The following is a 17,561-nucleotide window of genomic DNA, read 5'->3' on the forward strand; positions in this document are numbered from 1 at the left end:
TTACTGGTTGTTCTAGAAATTAAAATTTACATGCTTATCTTTTCAGAGCCATTGTTCCTCACTTAACTGTGATTTCTATTCCTGTTTGGCTCCTTTTGGAAGTAATGGCTGTCAGTGAGTTTCATTTGCACTTGAGTGATCTGACTTGTGCTTAATGCCCGAAGGTCCTTATACTGGGGTGGAGTTGTGTAGCACAGGTGGCCCTGGCTGTGGAAGGGCCAGCACTGTAGCTGCAGCTCTGCTGCCCACGCACCACGCGGCAGTTGGTGAGTTAATCGAAGGTGTCTCCTGTGGAGTGAGGCTGGCCTGCCTAACTAGTGGGTTGGAATGTGATGAGGGGCACGGAGCCCTTTCCAAACCATCAAGCGTGCTGATTATACCAAAGGAAGCTCGCTGGTATTTCAGGCTCCTAAGGCATGATGAATGCCTCGTCAGTGAAGTACCATCTGGAACACTGGTCCCTTATCCTGGCTTCTCACCAGGGCGCTGTGGCCTTCAGGGATGGCTGCACCTGCCCTCCTCTGGAGGCCTCTGCAGCCGCGAGTCTTCCCTGCCGCCCGTCCTGTGCGGAGTAGGATCCACCATGACATCATGAGGAAGAAAGCGTTGATTTTCTTTTAATTTATTTTTTTGACAGGCAGAGTTAGTGAGAGAGAGAGAGAGAGAGAGAGAAAGACCGAGAGAAAGGTCTTCCTTCCGTTGGTTCACTCCCCAAATGGCCGCTATGGCCGGCGCACTGCGCCAATCTGAAGCCAGGAGCCAGGTGCATCCCCCTGGTCTCCCATGCTGGTGCAGGGCCCAAACACTTGGGCCATCCTCCACTGCACTCCCGGGCCGCTGCAGAGAGCTGGACTGGAAGAGGAGCGAGCGGAACAGAATCTGGCGCCCCAACCGGCACTAGAACCCGGGTGCCAGCACCGCAGGCGGAGGACTAGCCAAGTGAGCCGCAGCGCCGGCCGAAAGCGTTGGTTGTGTGAACCACGATGCTGTTGACCACATCTGCGTTTCTAGTCTCACTGTTTCTTATATGTTTGTGATGTAAGTTTGTTTGCTCATTTCACAACTTTTGATCACATGCACTGTTCTGTGTTAGAGTTACAGGGGTGAGGAAGACCAGGATCCCTTTTTTCATGGAGCTCATGTGTTAGCAGGAGAGAGATGAACACAGAAGTCAGATCAGATAGGGATAATTGCCATAAGAAAATTGGATAATGGGCTCAGAGCTGGGCAGGGGAGGAGGCGGAACCCCATGCTTTGAAGAGGGAAGAGCCTGGTGAAGAGGTGGCCTTTGAGCTGAGAAAGCTGAGTGATAGAGTGGAAATTCGGGTGGAAATCTATCGTAGACACAGGAAACAGCAAGGAAAAGGCGGGTGTTTTTAGCATGTTCCAGGCATAGAGCGGAGCCCAGAGGTATGAAATGAGCCTAGTGAGCTCAGGAAGACAGACAGATGAGGCAGGGCCAGATCAGAGCTTCTCACTGCCTGCATGGTTAGAGTTTCCTGAGGAACTTAAGGAAATTTTCCATGTGCAAACCCCACCCCCGAAAGACTGTGGTTTAATTGGCCCAGGGTGTGGTCTGTATCTTGGTTTCTATAGAGAGCTCCCCAGGGAATTCTGTGGTGCAGCCTAGGCTGAACATCAGCCATGCAGTTTTGCAGACTCTGGTAAGGAGTTTGGACTTGGTTGAATGATGATGGGAAGCCACTAGATGATTTGGACTAGGAAAGTCACATGGTCACACTCCAGTCTTATAGAGGCTCACTGTGGCTGTGGCCTGGGGAGTAAAACAGAAAGCTGCTGACAGGGTGCAGGTGAGGAAGGATGATGGCTGGGACCATGGTGGTATCTGTGGAGATGGTAAGAAGAGGTCAGTTTTGGTGGTTGTGGTCACGAGATGGATGGGATTTACAATGTGGGGCAGAAGAACATCAGGATACCCTCAAGTTCATCTGAGCAAATGGGAGGCAGGCTGCCATCCCGAGAGATGGAAGAGATCCTAGAGGAGCAGGCGATAGGTGGATTTATAATTGTGTGCATTGCCTGGAATGACAGTCTTCTCTCTAGATTTAGGGAACTTAAAGGCAGCCAAATGGGGCTAAAATATTCTGAGGAATCCTATTCCTGTAGTGCAGGAGTTTTTCAGAAGTCTTCCAACAGTGAGCATGGAAAAGGAATTGGCCATTTCAGTGCATGTGATGAGAAGGAAAATGAGCATTTGTACAGGAACCAGACTGGATGTAGGGGACAGATGTCTTTGAGAGACTGCATGCCTTCAGCTCCTGTCGTGAGTGAGACAGTAGGTAAATGGCATGGGAAACACAGAATTCAAGTTGGCAGGTTAAGAAACTTGTATTTGACTTTAAAAGAATTTTTTCCCCAAGAGAGTTGTCTTCCAAGGACTATCTCTGGCTCATGTTACAATTCTAATTAATTTTCCTTCCTTGACGAGACCTTGGATATCTAGTAATTAAAGATAAATCAAATTTTTAATTCAAGATCAAATTATTAGAATTGATTCCAAGACATTTATCTGGAGAACAATACAAAATTTATTGAACCGCTTGTTACCATTTCATGCTAGGAGAACATAAATTGCTAATAGGGGGCTGGGGAGAGTCCAGATTTTTAAAGCTTGTCTAAGGGCAAGAGCTGTTTCTCACACCACTTCTGCTTTTTAAAATGCCTATCATATTATAAATATCTGCTTCTTCCGCGGCTGTTTGTTAGGTTTATAGTTAAGGGACTCTTAACTGAACTCTCTGAGTCACTGCTTGTCTGAATGGCGGAGGAGGAAAGTTGACCAGAAGGCTTCTGATATGCCGTCAGCCCTTCTGGGACACTTCTTTGTTTTTACTGAAGAAAACTCAAGATGTGGCTGCTTTTTTTCTTCTTTTAAGATTTATTTATTTATTTGAAGGGCACAGTTACAGAGAGGCAGTGGCAGATAGAGGAGAGAGGGGGAAGAGAGAGAGAGAGAGAGAGAGAGAGGTCTTCCATCCACTGGTTCACTCCCCACATGGCCACAACAGCAGGAGCTGAGCTGATCCGAAGCCAGGAGGCAGGAGCTTCTTCCCAGTCTCCCACACAGGTGCAGGGGCCTAAGCACTTGGACCATCTTCTACTGCTTTCCCAGGCCACAGCAGAGAACGGGATGGGAAGTAGAGCAACCGGGACTCCAACCGGCACCCTTATGAAATGCTGGCACTGCAGGCGGTGGCTTTACCTGCTGTGCTACGGTACCACCCCATTGTGGCTGCTTTTGGATGAGAAACCAGAGAATTCAGGGTGGTGCTGCTGTCTGGGAAATGACCGTGGTCTGAAGCCCCTTCATAATGCACTTCAGATCTGCCACAAGCCTCGGGGACAGGGCCAGCAGCCTGTGAAGTCTGGGCGGGTGGTGCTGAAGTCCGAGTGAAGCGCCCTGGCGTTCCGGTTACTGCAGGGTCCCTCCTGGTAGGCAGATCCATGGCGTGCGTTTCCCTCGTGCCTGCCTCTCACGTTGTGTCCTCATTCGCTTGCAGACAATTGCAGTGACCTGAACTCAGAGCTGCAGAGAGTGCTGACGGGGCTGGAGAACGTGGTGTGCGGCAGGAAGAAGAGCAGCTGCAGCCTGTCGGTGGCCGAGGTGGACAGGCACATCGAGCAGCTGACCACGGCCAGCGAACACTGCGACCTGGCTATTAAGGTAGACCCCTGCTCACCCTGCTCACCTCACCCTGGCCTTCGCGATCATAAAGGGAAACGACCATCCCTCCTCCTGTGATTCGGGCTGTTTCTGTGAAAGCCGTTGGGCCACCAGGTGGGAGCAGGAAGGAGCCCTTTAAATTCTTGTTGGGCTGAATTGCTTTAGAAAAAATCGTCCTATCAGTAGTCAAGATCCGAGGCTTTGCAACAGGAAGGACAGTTTGCTTGAAAACTGTTAGACTACAAGTGTACCGCATCGTTTTAGTGTGGTTCATCGTACAGCACTCTGAGGTTGCAAGCTGTGGTTGGAAGCTTTATTGTGAAGCCTTAAGGAGTCACCGATTCCCAGTGCTAACAAGGGGGCAGGTCAGGGCCCGACTGAGTCATCGTCCCAGTATTCTGGGGCTGGGCCTAGGCCGTACCTTGTCTGAGCATTTATCTGACTGCGTAAGAAGGACCAGCTGAGGGATTTTCTGCATCTGCCCAAACTCATCACTACTATGGGAAGCCATGTTCTGTTAGCGCAGGGCCTCTGGCATCTTTCCCCATAGTCACTGTGCAGCAGGAATATCTAGATTGAGTGTCTGTCCACAGGAATCCTGGATTTCACAGAAGATCTGTCTTGTCTCCTGGTGAACCGTGATGGGTGTTTATAATACAGCTGGTTTTCTGTTTACTCAGATCAAATGCAAATATGTAGTTGATGTGGTTTAGGGTGCAGAGAAGCAGTCTCCTGTGTTTCCTTGTCTGGAGTCTCCCAGGCCCCATATTAGATTATGGTGTCGGCTTGGGTATGGCCCCAGCCTCAGCCCTGAGAGAGAGAGAGGAGGCCAAGGACCTCTGGCAGCCACAAAGGATGAAGCAGGGCCTGGGAGGGGATCTGAAAGGAGGGACAGAGCTCAGTGTGGGCAGAGTGGCAGCAAGGTTTAGGTGACTGTCTCTTTTTTAAAAGATTTGTTTATTTTATTTGAAAGGCAGAGTTACAAAGCGAGGGAGGGACAGAGAGTGAGATCTTCAATCTCCTGGTTTACTCCCCAAATGGCCGCAACAGCCAGTTCTGAGCCGGGCTGAAACCAGGAGCCAGGAGCTGTATGTGCGTCTTCCATGTAGGTGCAGGGGCACAAGCACTTGGGCCATCTTCCACTGCCCCTCGAGGCACAGTGGAGCTGGATCGAAAGTGAGCAGCCGGGATTTGAACTGGTGCCTACATGGGATGTTGGTGTTGCAGGCGGAGGCTCACCTCACTGTGCCACAGTGCTGGCCCCTGGGTGATTGTCTTCATCAGAAACCTAATATGACCATCAGAGAGTGCTGTGCCCTTGTGTTGGTAGCGTCGGGGACCTTCTGTTTCTCACCACCCCTCCTCTCTACCTATCACACATAGTAATGCTCCCTCCTGTTTCAAAATCAGTGACTCTTCCAAGGACTTATGTGAATGAAGAGTCTCTGAGAGCAAGCAGAATGAGTTTTTTTTTTTTAACTCTGTGCATGTTTCTTCTCCATTACTAGTGTATTTTAAAGGACATTTTAAGAACTCTCCAAGTGCAGATTGCCTTTTTTAGTGCGTAGCTGTCTTACTAAGTCCCTGCTGTCTTGGAAACCTGCACAATGAACTTGCTCTTTTCTGTGTCACGGAGGTTTATTTCTGTCTTTCACATCTTTGGACTGAACCTCATTCACACCCTCTGAATTCTGATGTGACAGTGAAAGCTGGAGGTGGCACCGTGACCTGAGGTACTGCTGAGCTGGCAAATGGGAGGCCTGTCATTGAGAAAACCTCGTAGATTCGCCTGCACTTTGCAGCCTTGTTTTGTCTTGTGTCCTCGGGAGCAGTGATTGGCCTGCTGCCTGGCTGTGTATCTTTACTACCCTGGGGTCCAGATGACAGAGGGGACCCTTACTTGTAGGAACATGGTGGTCAGCATCACACAGGCTCACGCCCCAGGAAGAGGGACTCACTGTGCTTTTCTAACTCTGAGGACCGCTGGCTAACAGACCGTGACCCCGGCGCATGACAGAAGTTGGAGAGAGGATGATTTTGGGGGTGTCACTTTTCATGGCTGTTGGCAGGAAAGTGGCTCTAGAACCCACTCTCCTGTGGGCACTTGCTCCACACTGCTCCTTTTCTTGAGGTCCCCCATCTCCAAGGTAACCCACTCGGCTCCTCTTTGTTTCCATGTTTTGCAGACTGTCGAGGAGATTGAGGGGGTGCTCGGCCGGGAGCTGTATCCCAACCTGGCCGAGGAGCGGTGTCGATGGGAGAAGGAGCTGGCTGGGTTGAGGGAAGAGAATGAGAGCCTCACTGCCATGCTGTGCAGCAAGGAGGAGGAGCTGAACCGGACCAAGGCCACCATGAATGCCGTCCGGGAGGAGCGGGACCGGCTCCGGAGGAGGGTGAGCACCACGTCCCTGTGCCAGGCCTCTCCCAACTGGCACACACAGCCAGGGCAGTCCCAGGATGGAGTGGCATTTGTAGTGCTGGCAGGCACCTCCCCTATCTTGCTATGAAGTCACTCTTGAAACCACTAATTTATAGAGGTAAGACTTAAAAAAACTTTTTTTCTCTGAAATCGTTAAGTGGATGGTGAAATTCCGTGAAGGCAGTGGTTCTCTGGCTTCTACCCAGGCTGTGTGTGCCCACACTCAGCTGAAGGATTCCTTTAAAATTGATTAATAACATTCTTGTAACTTGAAAATGCATATATAGATTTCCCCTCTCAGTTTTTTCTGTGAAGTATGTATTAATATTAGAGGTAAGTGCTCTCACTTATCTACACCGAATCTGAGGTGAAATATCAGTTTTCCCAATGCAAAATTACTGAAGTTAAAATAATCGTGTGTGTGTGTGTGCCTCTGTATGTACATATTAATATGTGTGGATGTAAGCATGCTTGTAGGTGTGTATAGACTTCAAAATGTATGCAGGAAATGGAGTTAAAGGATAAGTGTATTTTAGTGAAAAATTTTGAAATCCATGCATATGATAGATCTTCAGAAAGTTGTAAAGTGCATATTATGAAAAAACTTTTCATGGATTTTTAAAAGTTTTTTTTTTTTTTTTTTTAGAATTGTTTTGAGAAACAAAGGGTTAGGGATCCACTGGATCACTCCCCAAATGCCTGCAACAACCCCTAACCACGGCTGAGGTTGGAAATGCAATGCAGATCTCCCACGTGGGTGGCAGGAACTCAGTTACTTGAGCCGTCACTGCTGCCCTCCACAGTCTGCACTGGCAGGAAACTGGCTTCAGGAGCCACAGCCAGGAATCAAACCCAGGCATTCCAGTGTGAGAGCAGACATCCTAACTGCTAGGCTGAATGCCCTCTCCCAGAGTTCTCTTAATCCCGTTATTGCATGAGCTTTCTGAAGGGCCATCATGTGTGTGCACCTATGCCCAGGTATTCACCCTGGAGTCAGCACTGGTTGAGGAGTACTCTCTGGAGGGCATAGCATCCGTTACTGGAGGAGGTGAAACACTTGGCAGAATTGTTACAGCACTCAGTTTTCCTAGGTGGAGTTCTTTTCTCCAGGAGCCCCTCCGTTTGGCTCTGAATTCCATGTGTGTGATTGAAGGGTGAAGCAATGAGTTCTGCAGTCAGGGACTTCGCTTTGATTCACTAGGCCTGTGTGCTCTCCTTCTCCATCTTAGCCATATAGAAGCTTGCTTTCTCATGCTCCGATTGATAATTTTGCACACAGATCAAGTTGAATTAGAGAAAAACCTATTTAGTAGTTCTCCGAATCCTTCAGCATTGCTCTTTCTCCCTACCTCTAGAGAATACCTTGGAAACAACTTCATCAGTAAAGTCAGCATGTGTAAATGATTGTTTTTAATCCCTGTGCAAGTTATTGTTAGTCACCATTATGTTTAAACATGGAAGAAATTACTGTTTTTGAATGCCATCAACTCTCTCCTTCATTTATGGCTAATATCATAATTAAGAGGCCAGCACTCCCACCTCTCATATCTAAACGTTGTTGGGTTTTGATCTCTCACACAGAAGCACATTTTCAGAACCCAGCTGTATCAGTTGCCGTGCCCCACATTCGCCTCAGCAGGTGCAGATGCTGCCAGTCAGCAAAGGCTTTATCTGGGCAACCTGATGAAATTGACTTAGCACCAAGGCCCACGCCACCTGTAATTTCCTGGGCTACCCTCCCTGATTGTTATGAGTAATGCGCTAATTAGGTGTGTGCTCTCTGATGGTGCATGTGTCGTGAAGGAGGTGTTGGCTTTTGAGATAATTACATATGTGACTTAGAATAAATTTCCTCCTCTGACTTGAGTTACTAAAGCACAAGTCAGCCCTTTGATTGTGACTAGCACAAAATAAAAAACTGCCCTCCCGCTGCCTTACTTCCATGTTTTCTCCAGCTCTGGGCATCACTGCTAACAGCAGCATGGTGTGGTGGAGCTACAGTGTGTGCCTGGGCTTGCGCCTGACCTGCCAGGTCACCGTGACTCCTCTGTGCCTCACTGTGCTCTGCTATAAAGTAGAGATAATGCAGTCCCCAAGGCAGGAGTAATATGCATAGCATAGTTAGACAATGCCTGACACATAGTAAATGCTCCAAAAATAAGTAGAAGTTGTTTGGGATAAAATCCAGAGTTACCTCTTGAATGGTTTATATTTGTGTTTCAATTACTTCCAAATAATAGAATATTGAGGAACTTGTATTTCTTTCTTAACTGGAATTGTCCTTGGAAATTTGTATGCATGCCCATTAATAAGTTATTTATTTTTAGACAGTTGTGGGTTTCAAAAGAATTTTTGAGATAACTGAACGCCAGTTTATTAGACTTGCAGTGCTAAAAGACATGCCCACCACCATCTCCTCAGTGTATTTCCCTCCTCTGTTTTGTTGGAAAGGCAGAGAGACCGTCACGCACAGATTGGTTGATCTTCTATTTGCTGGTTCACTCCCCAAATGCCCACAACTGCTGGGGCTGGGCCAAGCTACAGCTAGGATCCTGGAACTCCATCCAGATCTCCCATGTAGGTGATAGGGACCCATCCCCTGCTACCTCCCAGGGTGCACATTAGTAGGAAGCTGGAGTCAAGAGGTGAGCCAGGAGTCAAATGCAGGCCCTCTGAAATGGGATGCAGTATGAGATGCCATGTGGGGTGCCAGGGTTCCAAATGGCGTCTTCAGTGCGGCACCAGCTACCTGCCCCACATCCAGTGTGTTTCATTTCCCCGAGAAGGAACCTCTCTGTGGTTGTCATTGTCCGCTGTCACTCATGTGTAGTTCTGCAGAGCAGCTCAGTGCAGTGCCGAGCTCATCCCTGTGTGCCATGCAGCATGGCTGGCTTGCTATCTTGACAGCGGCTCTGAATGCATAGTTCATCCAAGTTGCCTTAAACGCAGTGGAGGCCGCATTTATTTTTTCTTTGCCCACATTCACTATAGAATTTTAACTGACCAGATCAATAGAATTTGTGCTTGTCCCTGCCTATAATTAGACAGAGTGCTCTCCGTAGGTCTTCTGAGCCTTGGTCACGATTTAATTCAATTAGATCTTTAATGTAGTCCGTGAACAAATTGGGCTACTTGACTGAGCAGTGACTAAGGAACAACAGTCAGACAAATTTTATTATTGGTCCGGGTTCATTATTAAATGAGATAGTCATTTATTTCTGTGTGCTCTGTTATATAGCCACTTATTTCCTCACACTTAAAGAAGCAGGCTTAATTTAGGCAAGGCACAATTAATTACTGTAGAAAGCAAGTACTATGTTCTTTATTTATTGGTCATTTCTGTGCCGGGCAGAGTGGTTACTGTGGTAAACAGTGCTGAGGAGACAGGCAAGCAGATCGTGGCCATGGTGTGTGTCTGGTGAAGGGACAGGTGTGCACCCTGAATGTCACAGGTCTGTAAGGTGACGGCAGAGCCCAGCTTCTCTACATTGTTTGTATTAGTTATTTAAATTACCTGCCATCTCAAAAAAACAATCAGTGTTTTCCCCAGTTTTATGGCAAAGCAAACTTGATGTGGCCACAAGCACATGAATCTGCGTCCCACTAGATCATAAACTTGAACCTAAAGACGCCACAGAAGTCTCCTCTGAGCCTCCTGTAGAGATCCTTCTGGAAGCTCTTCGTGTTCATGGCCTCCAGGTGGTGGTAACAGCTTCCTGTGTCCTCTGCGTTCCCTGGGTCTTCTGAGCAGGTCTGTGGACTTGTCCCTCTGTCTCCATGAGGTCTGGCTTCTCTGTAAATTCAGGACGACTTCTAGTCTTCTTACTCTATGAAACAAGTAAAAATCACCCAAATCTGAAGTTTCTTTCTGGTTTTCCCACTTCCCCTCAAAGTCTGTGTAATGCTTTTTTCATGCTGTTTACATTAATTTGGCTCTGTGAAGATCGTGTTGAGGAGCTGGGGGGCTCCTGTCCCCACCAGGGACAGAGATCCACACGGCTGTCTTTTCCAGCCAGTTCCTCTTGATACCTAAATGCAGTGTTCTGTTTATGAAAGATTCCACTGCTCTGTGTCCAGTACACCCTCATAATAAAAATGAAATCACCTGATTGAGCTAAAATCGTTTAAAGCCTGAAGAAGGACCCTAAATTCCACCTTTTTAAATGGATTTCATTTTGACCTGCAGCCTGGAAAGGGATGAGCAAAATTCGCATTCCGCAGCACTTCAGAGCCCTTGTGCTTTCCTCTCCCCTCCTCCCCCTCAGAAGGTAGCACCAGATTCCTGGTTCTGTAGCCTCTTCCTGGGACATGAAGCCAGGAAGGGCGAGGCGTGAAAGGAAGGAGGTGTGTCCCTCACACACGTCACGCCTGGACCCGTTTACGCCAGGAGCTGTTCACAGCCACAACCTTGTCACACCCCCTTGTGGCTGTGGCTGCCTGCATCTGCCTATGATCACTCTCATGCCACAGAGACCCAGCAGCGGGCGTTCTGTGCCGTCTGCTCAGCTGGGCATGGAAGAGATTCAGCAAAGGTGAGTGTCCAGTGTGGTCTGCTCAGCTGGATGTGCGACATGCAGATCTGCACTTGGTCCAGAACTTGCCGGCTGAGACTGTCCGAAGCGTGCTCTTACGTGGCCCAAGTCCTGCCCCAGGGTTCTGAATCCCCTGGTGTTGGTTCCCAAGTGCTTGACCTCATCTCAACACCAGGTCTGATCTGTCATCAGTGGTTCCCCACTGTCTCCTAGGGCACTTGTTGGCTAGTGGCTTTGATAAATGAGAGTCCGAGTGAAGGCAAAGGGCCAGCTTAGGTAGAACGATCAGCTGTGTCAGCATGGGCTTTTTCTTGTGTGGTGCATCAGATGCCAGGAAATGGGCATTTTCCCTTCTCCCTCTCGTGGTGACGACGAATGCATTAGCATTGCTAGGAAGCTATCCCACAAGCCTCTGCGTCAGCAAGTGGGCTGTGAGGCCACAGCAGCCTTCTTCATCATGGCCTTGGTAAGCTCTCAGGGCGGGGTGGCAGCATCCTGCAGTTACCCAATGCCATGGCCAGGAGCCTCTCTGGGCCTCCTCTACCTGCCCCTCCACCGTGGAAGGAAGCGGAACCACAGCCCTTCTGCTGCCTCCTGCACAGTGCCTGTCCTGTCCCAGGGGCACAGTCTGGCAGTGAAGAGCCCCATGTTTAAAGGGACTGCACCTGCTGTGTAGAGCCTACCCTCCCCTGTCCACTCGCTAGGGTCACCTGAGGTAGAAGAGGGAGTGCAGGCTCCAGCAAGACACAGGCACACAGGGGCCCTGGGGCTCCAAAGGCTGGGGGCATTGCCTGGGCCTTCACAAAACCTCACTGCTCACCTGGTCAAGAAGGAAAGCGTTTACACAGGGCCACTTACCAGTGTAAGCTTGGTAGGGCTTATATTCAAGGCTCTGTAAATAATACTGATAGTATTGACATTCCTCAGACGTTTCCAGACTGTACAGGTCCCCCTCAGACTAAACATAGACATGTCTAAGGGCCAAACAGGAGCCTAAATCACAATAATAACCCTGAACCCACCTCCAGCACTTACTGTGGTGGGCAGTGATTTATGTGCATTTTAGTTAATTGGAACCAGGATCCTACCTTATTGAAACTATTATTATGCCCATTTTAGTGATGGAAAAATTGAGGCCCATAGGAACTTCCACAGTTGCCAGAGTCTCTGCTGGTGTTAACTCTTTGTATCAAAATCTAGGTCCATATTATGGGGTGCAGTGTCCATTGTTCGGAATAGTGCTTTACTGTATTCTACTGCTCGTGTTTCCCTCCTCCTTCCCCTGCTCCCACATATGCCAGCAGTTGCGTATCGTCCGTTAGAGTGGCAGGTACTGGATTCCTCATGCTTCCACAGATCCAGTTTCCTGGCATTCCAAGACCGTGCTGAGAGATGGCCAGGTGTTCCTGTCCGAGTGCCGTGGCAATCACCAGGCAGATCCATCTTGCCAGTCACCTGCTCTCAGTGGCTGAGGTGTTGATGGGACCAAGGCAGGGAGTCCTAGAAGCATGCTTCTTCCTCCCTGGTTTGGGAGCAGTTCCCAGTCCCCGTGAGCGGCCATACACACACATGCTGTGGACACTGACGTGTTCACCTCCACCCCCAGCCTCCTTGTGCCGGGGGGCCAGTCAGGATGCTCCTAGGCTGACCCATCATTTGCCAGCAGGTGAAAAGTAAGGAAACTAGCAGAGTGCTGGCCTCTCCCCTGGTGCGGCCATTTTGATTATCAGCTCCAGCTATGTTAGTGGGCCAAGCATGCAGGAGACGACTATACAGCTGGCACACCTGCAGAGTGATGGAAGCACTCTGGGGTTTGGTTTTCTCCTTCTGGTTTGTGGTTTGTCTCTTCTGTTTCAGCCCACAGGGAATTGCTCTTAAAAATATACTTTCCTGGGGCCGCCGCTGTGGCATAGCCAGTAAAGCCACTGCCTGTAGTGCTGGCATCCCATTTGGGCGCTGGTTCGAGACCTGGTTGCTCCACTTCCAATCAGCTCTCTGCTATGGCCTGGGAATGCAGTAGAAGATGGCCCAAGTCCTTGGACCCCTGTACCAGCATGGGAGACCTGGAGGAGGCTCCTGGCTCCTGGCTTCGGATCGGCACAGCTCCAGCCATTGCAGCTATTGGGGAGTGAACCATTGGACGGAAGACTTCCTCCCTCTCTCTCTCTCTCTGTATAACTCTGACTTTCCAATAAATAAATAAATCTTAAATATATATATATATATATATACACTTTCCTAAAACACTGTGTAAACTAAATTTATAGGAATAAATATGGGAACATTTCACAGAGTTTGTGGAAAATAGAATTAAAGGATAAGTTTATTTTGGTGCAAAAAAAATTTTGAAATCCGTGTGTATGAGTTTCTTCCAAAATGCATATTATGAAAAAAACCTACAGATTTCCCAAATTCTGGACACCAGCATAAACTTACCTTTTAATTGTTTCCTACAAATTTTGTGAAGTATTCTCATATATATCTTCTATACATAGAATCAGTAGAGTCTGACTTCTCATTTAATTGTGTACTCTAAGGAAGTATCCTACAGTCCCCAGTAAAGAAGTCGTTCTGCACGAGATGCCTGGGCTTGGAGAGGTGGCTCCCCGAGGCCTGCACGAGGACTGAGTGCCGCGCGCTCACTAGGAGAGCTTCTCTGGGCTGAGTCTCACCCTTCTGGGTGTGGACACCCCCTCATCTCATGGCTCCATTCCACAGTGAAGTTAGTAACTGCAGCCTGCCTGCCACTGAGGGTTGCAGCCTGTCACCCGCAGAGCAGGCTGTCGTCACGGCTCATAGCAGTGCTTGTGACCTACTCGGTGCTCCCTTTCATTCCTGCTGTCACGGAGAACCATCTGACTGAGTCGTTTGTCCTTGTTCCCGCCATTGTCCTGGGAGAGGGAGGCCCTGCGTGGTGGGCGCATCTCCACTTGCCCAGCCTTGCCTCCCGCCGAGTCGGAGAGAGTGGGTCTCTGACAGCGCCAGCACTGGCTCCTGACGCCCAGCCTCTCACCATGCTGCCTGGTGTCTGGGGCACCTGGCCCTCACCTTTGCCTTTGAGTTTAGTTTCTCTTGTTTGTTTGTATGGCCTGGGAGGCAAGGAGAGGTGCTAATTGTATTCTCCAGTTAAGGGCACACCCATTGTTCTTATTAATTATTTTTTTTAACTTATTAATTCCTTTTATTTCCCTTTCCGCCATTTTGTACAGGTCCTGGTAAGCTACCAGGTGTTTTCTTGTATCTCATTTACATGACTGTTTTTTTGTTTGTTTGTTTGTTTTTTGACAGGCAGAGTGGACAGTGAGAGAGAGAGACAGAAAGGTCTTCCTTTGCCGTTGGTTCACCCCCCAGTGGCTGCCGCGGTTGGCGCGCTGCGGCCAGTGCACCGCACTAATCCGATGGCAGGAGCCAGGTGCTTATCCTGGCCTCCCATGGGGTGCAGGGCCCAAGCACTTGGGCCATCCTCCACTGCCTTCCCGGGCCACAGCAGAGAGCTGGCCTGGAAGAGGGGCAACCGGGACAGAATCCGGCGCCCTGACCGGGACTAGAACCCTGTGTGCTGGCGCCGCAAGGCGGAGGATTAGCCTAGTGAGCTGCGGTGCCAGCCTACATGACTGTTTTTGTACTGTTTGCTTCTGTTCCTTTTTTCTCCTTGGCAAAAGGTGTCTGTGCGTCTGGGGCTTCTAGTGTTCTGAGGTGACTGCTCCTTACCTCAGCTGTGGCTCACCTCTGACCTCTGATATTCCCCGGTGACTGGACACCTGTGGGGTTGGCCGTGGCCAACACCTGGCCTGGTGTTCCCGAGTGTGTCTCGTGTTCTGTGGTGACTGCCCGTCTCATTGACTGGCTTCCAGCTTCCCAGCCACAAACCACACCCAGGGGCCTGTTCCCTCCTGCATGTCCCTTTTGGTCCTGTGGGAGTCGCTGTGCATCCTGTGTCCACGAGTGAGATCACACAGCCCTAAGGTGTGCGTGTTCTCACCTTGACCAAGTCCTACAGGGTGGCCTTCCAGAATGGCTCAGCAGTACCCTCACACAGATGGTTTCATTTTCTAACCATGAATCCTTAGGAAAAATTTTTAGTTTTATTTATTTAAGATCTTCTATCAACTTGTTTTCTCCTCAGGTGTTTGCAGCAGCAGACCTGAACCAGGCTGGAAGCAGGAGACCGGAACTTGAGCAGGGTCTCCCCTGTGGGAGGCAGGAGCTTGAGCACTTGCACTAACTCCTGCTGCCACCCAGGTAGCATTAGCAGGGAGCTGGGGTGGAAGTGGAGCAGGGACTTGGACCTAGCACTCTGCTGTGGGATGCAGGCGTCCTAGAACCCGTGTCTACAGGACTGCAAATGTGGCCCCTCGCCTTTCCCAGTGTTCTCTCACTCTGCCCCTCCCCCGTCCTCACGGCCAGCATCTCAGGGCCTCAGTCCTGACCTGCTCCTTCCTCTACCAGGGGTGCTGTGACTCCCACGTCCACCCATCTCAAAGTCTGCTGTGCCATGTGCGGTGACATGTTCACCACCTCTCAGGGGTTAGGATGTGGATCCCTGGGAAGCCATTATCATCCTGCCACAAAAGCCTTGCCAGGTATCAGACTGTAGGCCCACGCTCAACAGGTTATCTTGAGACTGTCTGCCAGGCACCATTGAAAGTGTCAACAAGGCTGGAGTGGGCAAAGCAGACCAACACACCCACCCTGAGTCCCAGGTGCCCCTCAGGGATCTGACATATGCCTGTCTTTGCTTCCTCAGTTGTTGTACTCTATAGAAGTTGCTCCTTTTCTCCCTCCAAGGACCCCAAATATACCTGCTGTTTATGTTTATGTTTATGTTTGCTTTATTTGCACTTTGTCGGTGGTGAATTCCCAGCTTGGATTGCTGGTTCTCCTGTTTGAGCTTCCTCTCTCTGCTGTTGTCCCGCCTGTCACTGGAAACTGCTACGTCCCATTCCCTAGTGATGGATGGTTTGCAAATACGCGTATCTGGCCGTGTGCAGAGCAGATTTAGTGTGGTACAAGTTTGAGGTCCCACAGTATATGGATAGGATAAATGTGGAGTTCACGTCCAAACAAGCCAGGGGTATGGGTTTTGATTTCTGACAGTGAACCCTCCCAGACAGCCCAGCCTCATGGCCAGCCTGCTGCCTTCTCCTTCCACAGATGGGTGGGGCAGGAGCTTCCTGGATTCTGCTGCATTGGTTGGGGGAGGGGAAATTGCTCCAGCTGACCTGCAGGGCCCTCTCCCTGTGTATGTTAATAATGTCCCCGCCCTGTTCTGGCCACACCACTCTCTCCTTCCTAACCTCCCTGTCTTCAGTCTTGTTTCTGCACCTGGAGACTTTACTGTCTTTTCACCTTGGCAGTGAATTTCTTTCCCATTTCTTTTATTAAGCAGCATTTCTATGCATTTTTAATAGGAGTGCCTGCTGACTTCAATGGTGGCTGTCAGATGCTAGACATTTGCGATTGTTCTGTAAACCCATTTTCAGCCTGCCTTATCCTCGTCCTTTGTGCTGTGTGTTGTAGCTGGTAGATTGGCCACCTCCCCCTGCATACATCAGGCATTTTTTATTCTGTTTCTCTCCTTAGCATTCTTCCTTCCACTTGGCCCTTTCAGAACTGTGCCCAAATCTTGCTTCTGCTGGTGCCCCAGTGCTTCCTTTCCACTGTTAGGTGTTTAAGCCTTTTTTGTTCTTCACTCTTTGTCCCCATGAGCTCTCTGGCCTTTGAAGAAAGTGGTGTCTTTGCTCCAGCTGCCATCTTGAATGAGAGCTCGGCTGAGCACTCAGGGGTGCTGGATAAGCTTCTTGGTGTCTTGTTTAGTCCTAGTTGAGCCCCCTAGCTCACGGCTGACATCCGCTAATTCCTCCCTGTAGGCCTAGCAGACACAGTAGGAACTGTCCGTCCACAAAGCCACCTTCTCGTTGCCTGCCCTCACCTCTTCTGCCCTCCCAGAGGAAGAGGTGCTCCCTGCTGTCCCACGTTGACCTCTGCTCCCAGCAGCTGTGCTTCAGTTCCCTGCCCGCTGCCTGCCTCTGCCCTGGGCCTTGCCCATGCCCCACACTCCTGTTTCTCATGGTTGACTGAGGTGTTCTCGCTCACACACCTGAAGGTATCTCCAAGTTCAGCGCCTCCACGGCCGAAATTTTCATTTCTCTGAAAACAAAAAAATTAGCTCTTTGTTTTGTTTTCCCCATTGTGCTGAGCGGTGCCATGAACCAGAACTCAGGTGTTCCCCTCCTTGAATATTCCAGAGACTGATACAAGAGCCACTAGCTGCATCAGAGTGTACTTTAAAAAACGAAATTGAAAGATAAGTTTATTTTCATGCAAAAAAAGTTAAAAACCATGCATAGGTTTTTTTGTAACACACATTTTCCATGGTTTTTCTGCAGGCACCTCATCTTTTGCTATCTTTATTTCTGGTTCACCAGCTGGATCGAGCCATTGGGAAGCTCTTGACTCATCAACCTTGTCTTCCCCAGTAGGTTGATTTTTATAGAGAAGCAGAGTTAATGTCATTTCCTTAGTCTCCCCATTGTCTCTTCCGTTTTATTTGCCTGTTGAATGGCCACTCAGACTTCCAGGTGAATTCCATTGCCAGCTGCCCTGTGAGGGCAGAGGCAGAGGCAGCTCCTCTGAACACTCGGTGTTGGTGCGTTTCCACTGTGGTAGATACACTCCAACCTTCACCTTCCCCCAGGTTCCAGTGTGTGTAGCAGATGAGCCTCTCTGCACACGTCGAGTGGGTACTACCTGTGAGGTGGGAGAAGGGAGAGGGTGGCCTTCAGATCGTGTTCTGTCATTTAGGACCCTGATGGAGCAAGGCGGTGGAGACAGGGAGAGCTCCAGGATTGACAATCTCACGAGTACCAAACCCCCCTCAGGCCAGCCTTGATTTGTGGGTATCTCTTGACCCCAAAACATGTGT

At 49.5% G+C, this 17,561-nt stretch overlaps 1 protein-coding gene across 5 annotated transcripts in view; it reads left to right on the top strand.

Moving 5' to 3' along the window:
* Positions 1–17,561, top strand: part of MCC (MCC regulator of WNT signaling pathway) — a 446,585-nt gene that overhangs the window by 375,380 nt on the left and 53,644 nt on the right. For all 5 annotated transcript variants that reach the window (XM_062189308.1, XM_062189312.1, XM_062189309.1 and 2 more), the window contains 2 exons: positions 3,522–3,685; positions 5,872–6,078. In XM_062189308.1, the coding sequence (XP_062045292.1) occupies positions 3,522–3,685; positions 5,872–6,078 (371 nt within the window). The remainder of the gene's footprint in view (positions 1–3,521; positions 3,686–5,871; positions 6,079–17,561) is intronic.

Source organism: Lepus europaeus, chromosome 4 (assembly GCF_033115175.1).
Source record: "Lepus europaeus isolate LE1 chromosome 4, mLepTim1.pri, whole genome shotgun sequence".
NCBI classification, from domain to species: Eukaryota; Metazoa; Chordata; class Mammalia; order Lagomorpha; family Leporidae; genus Lepus; species Lepus europaeus.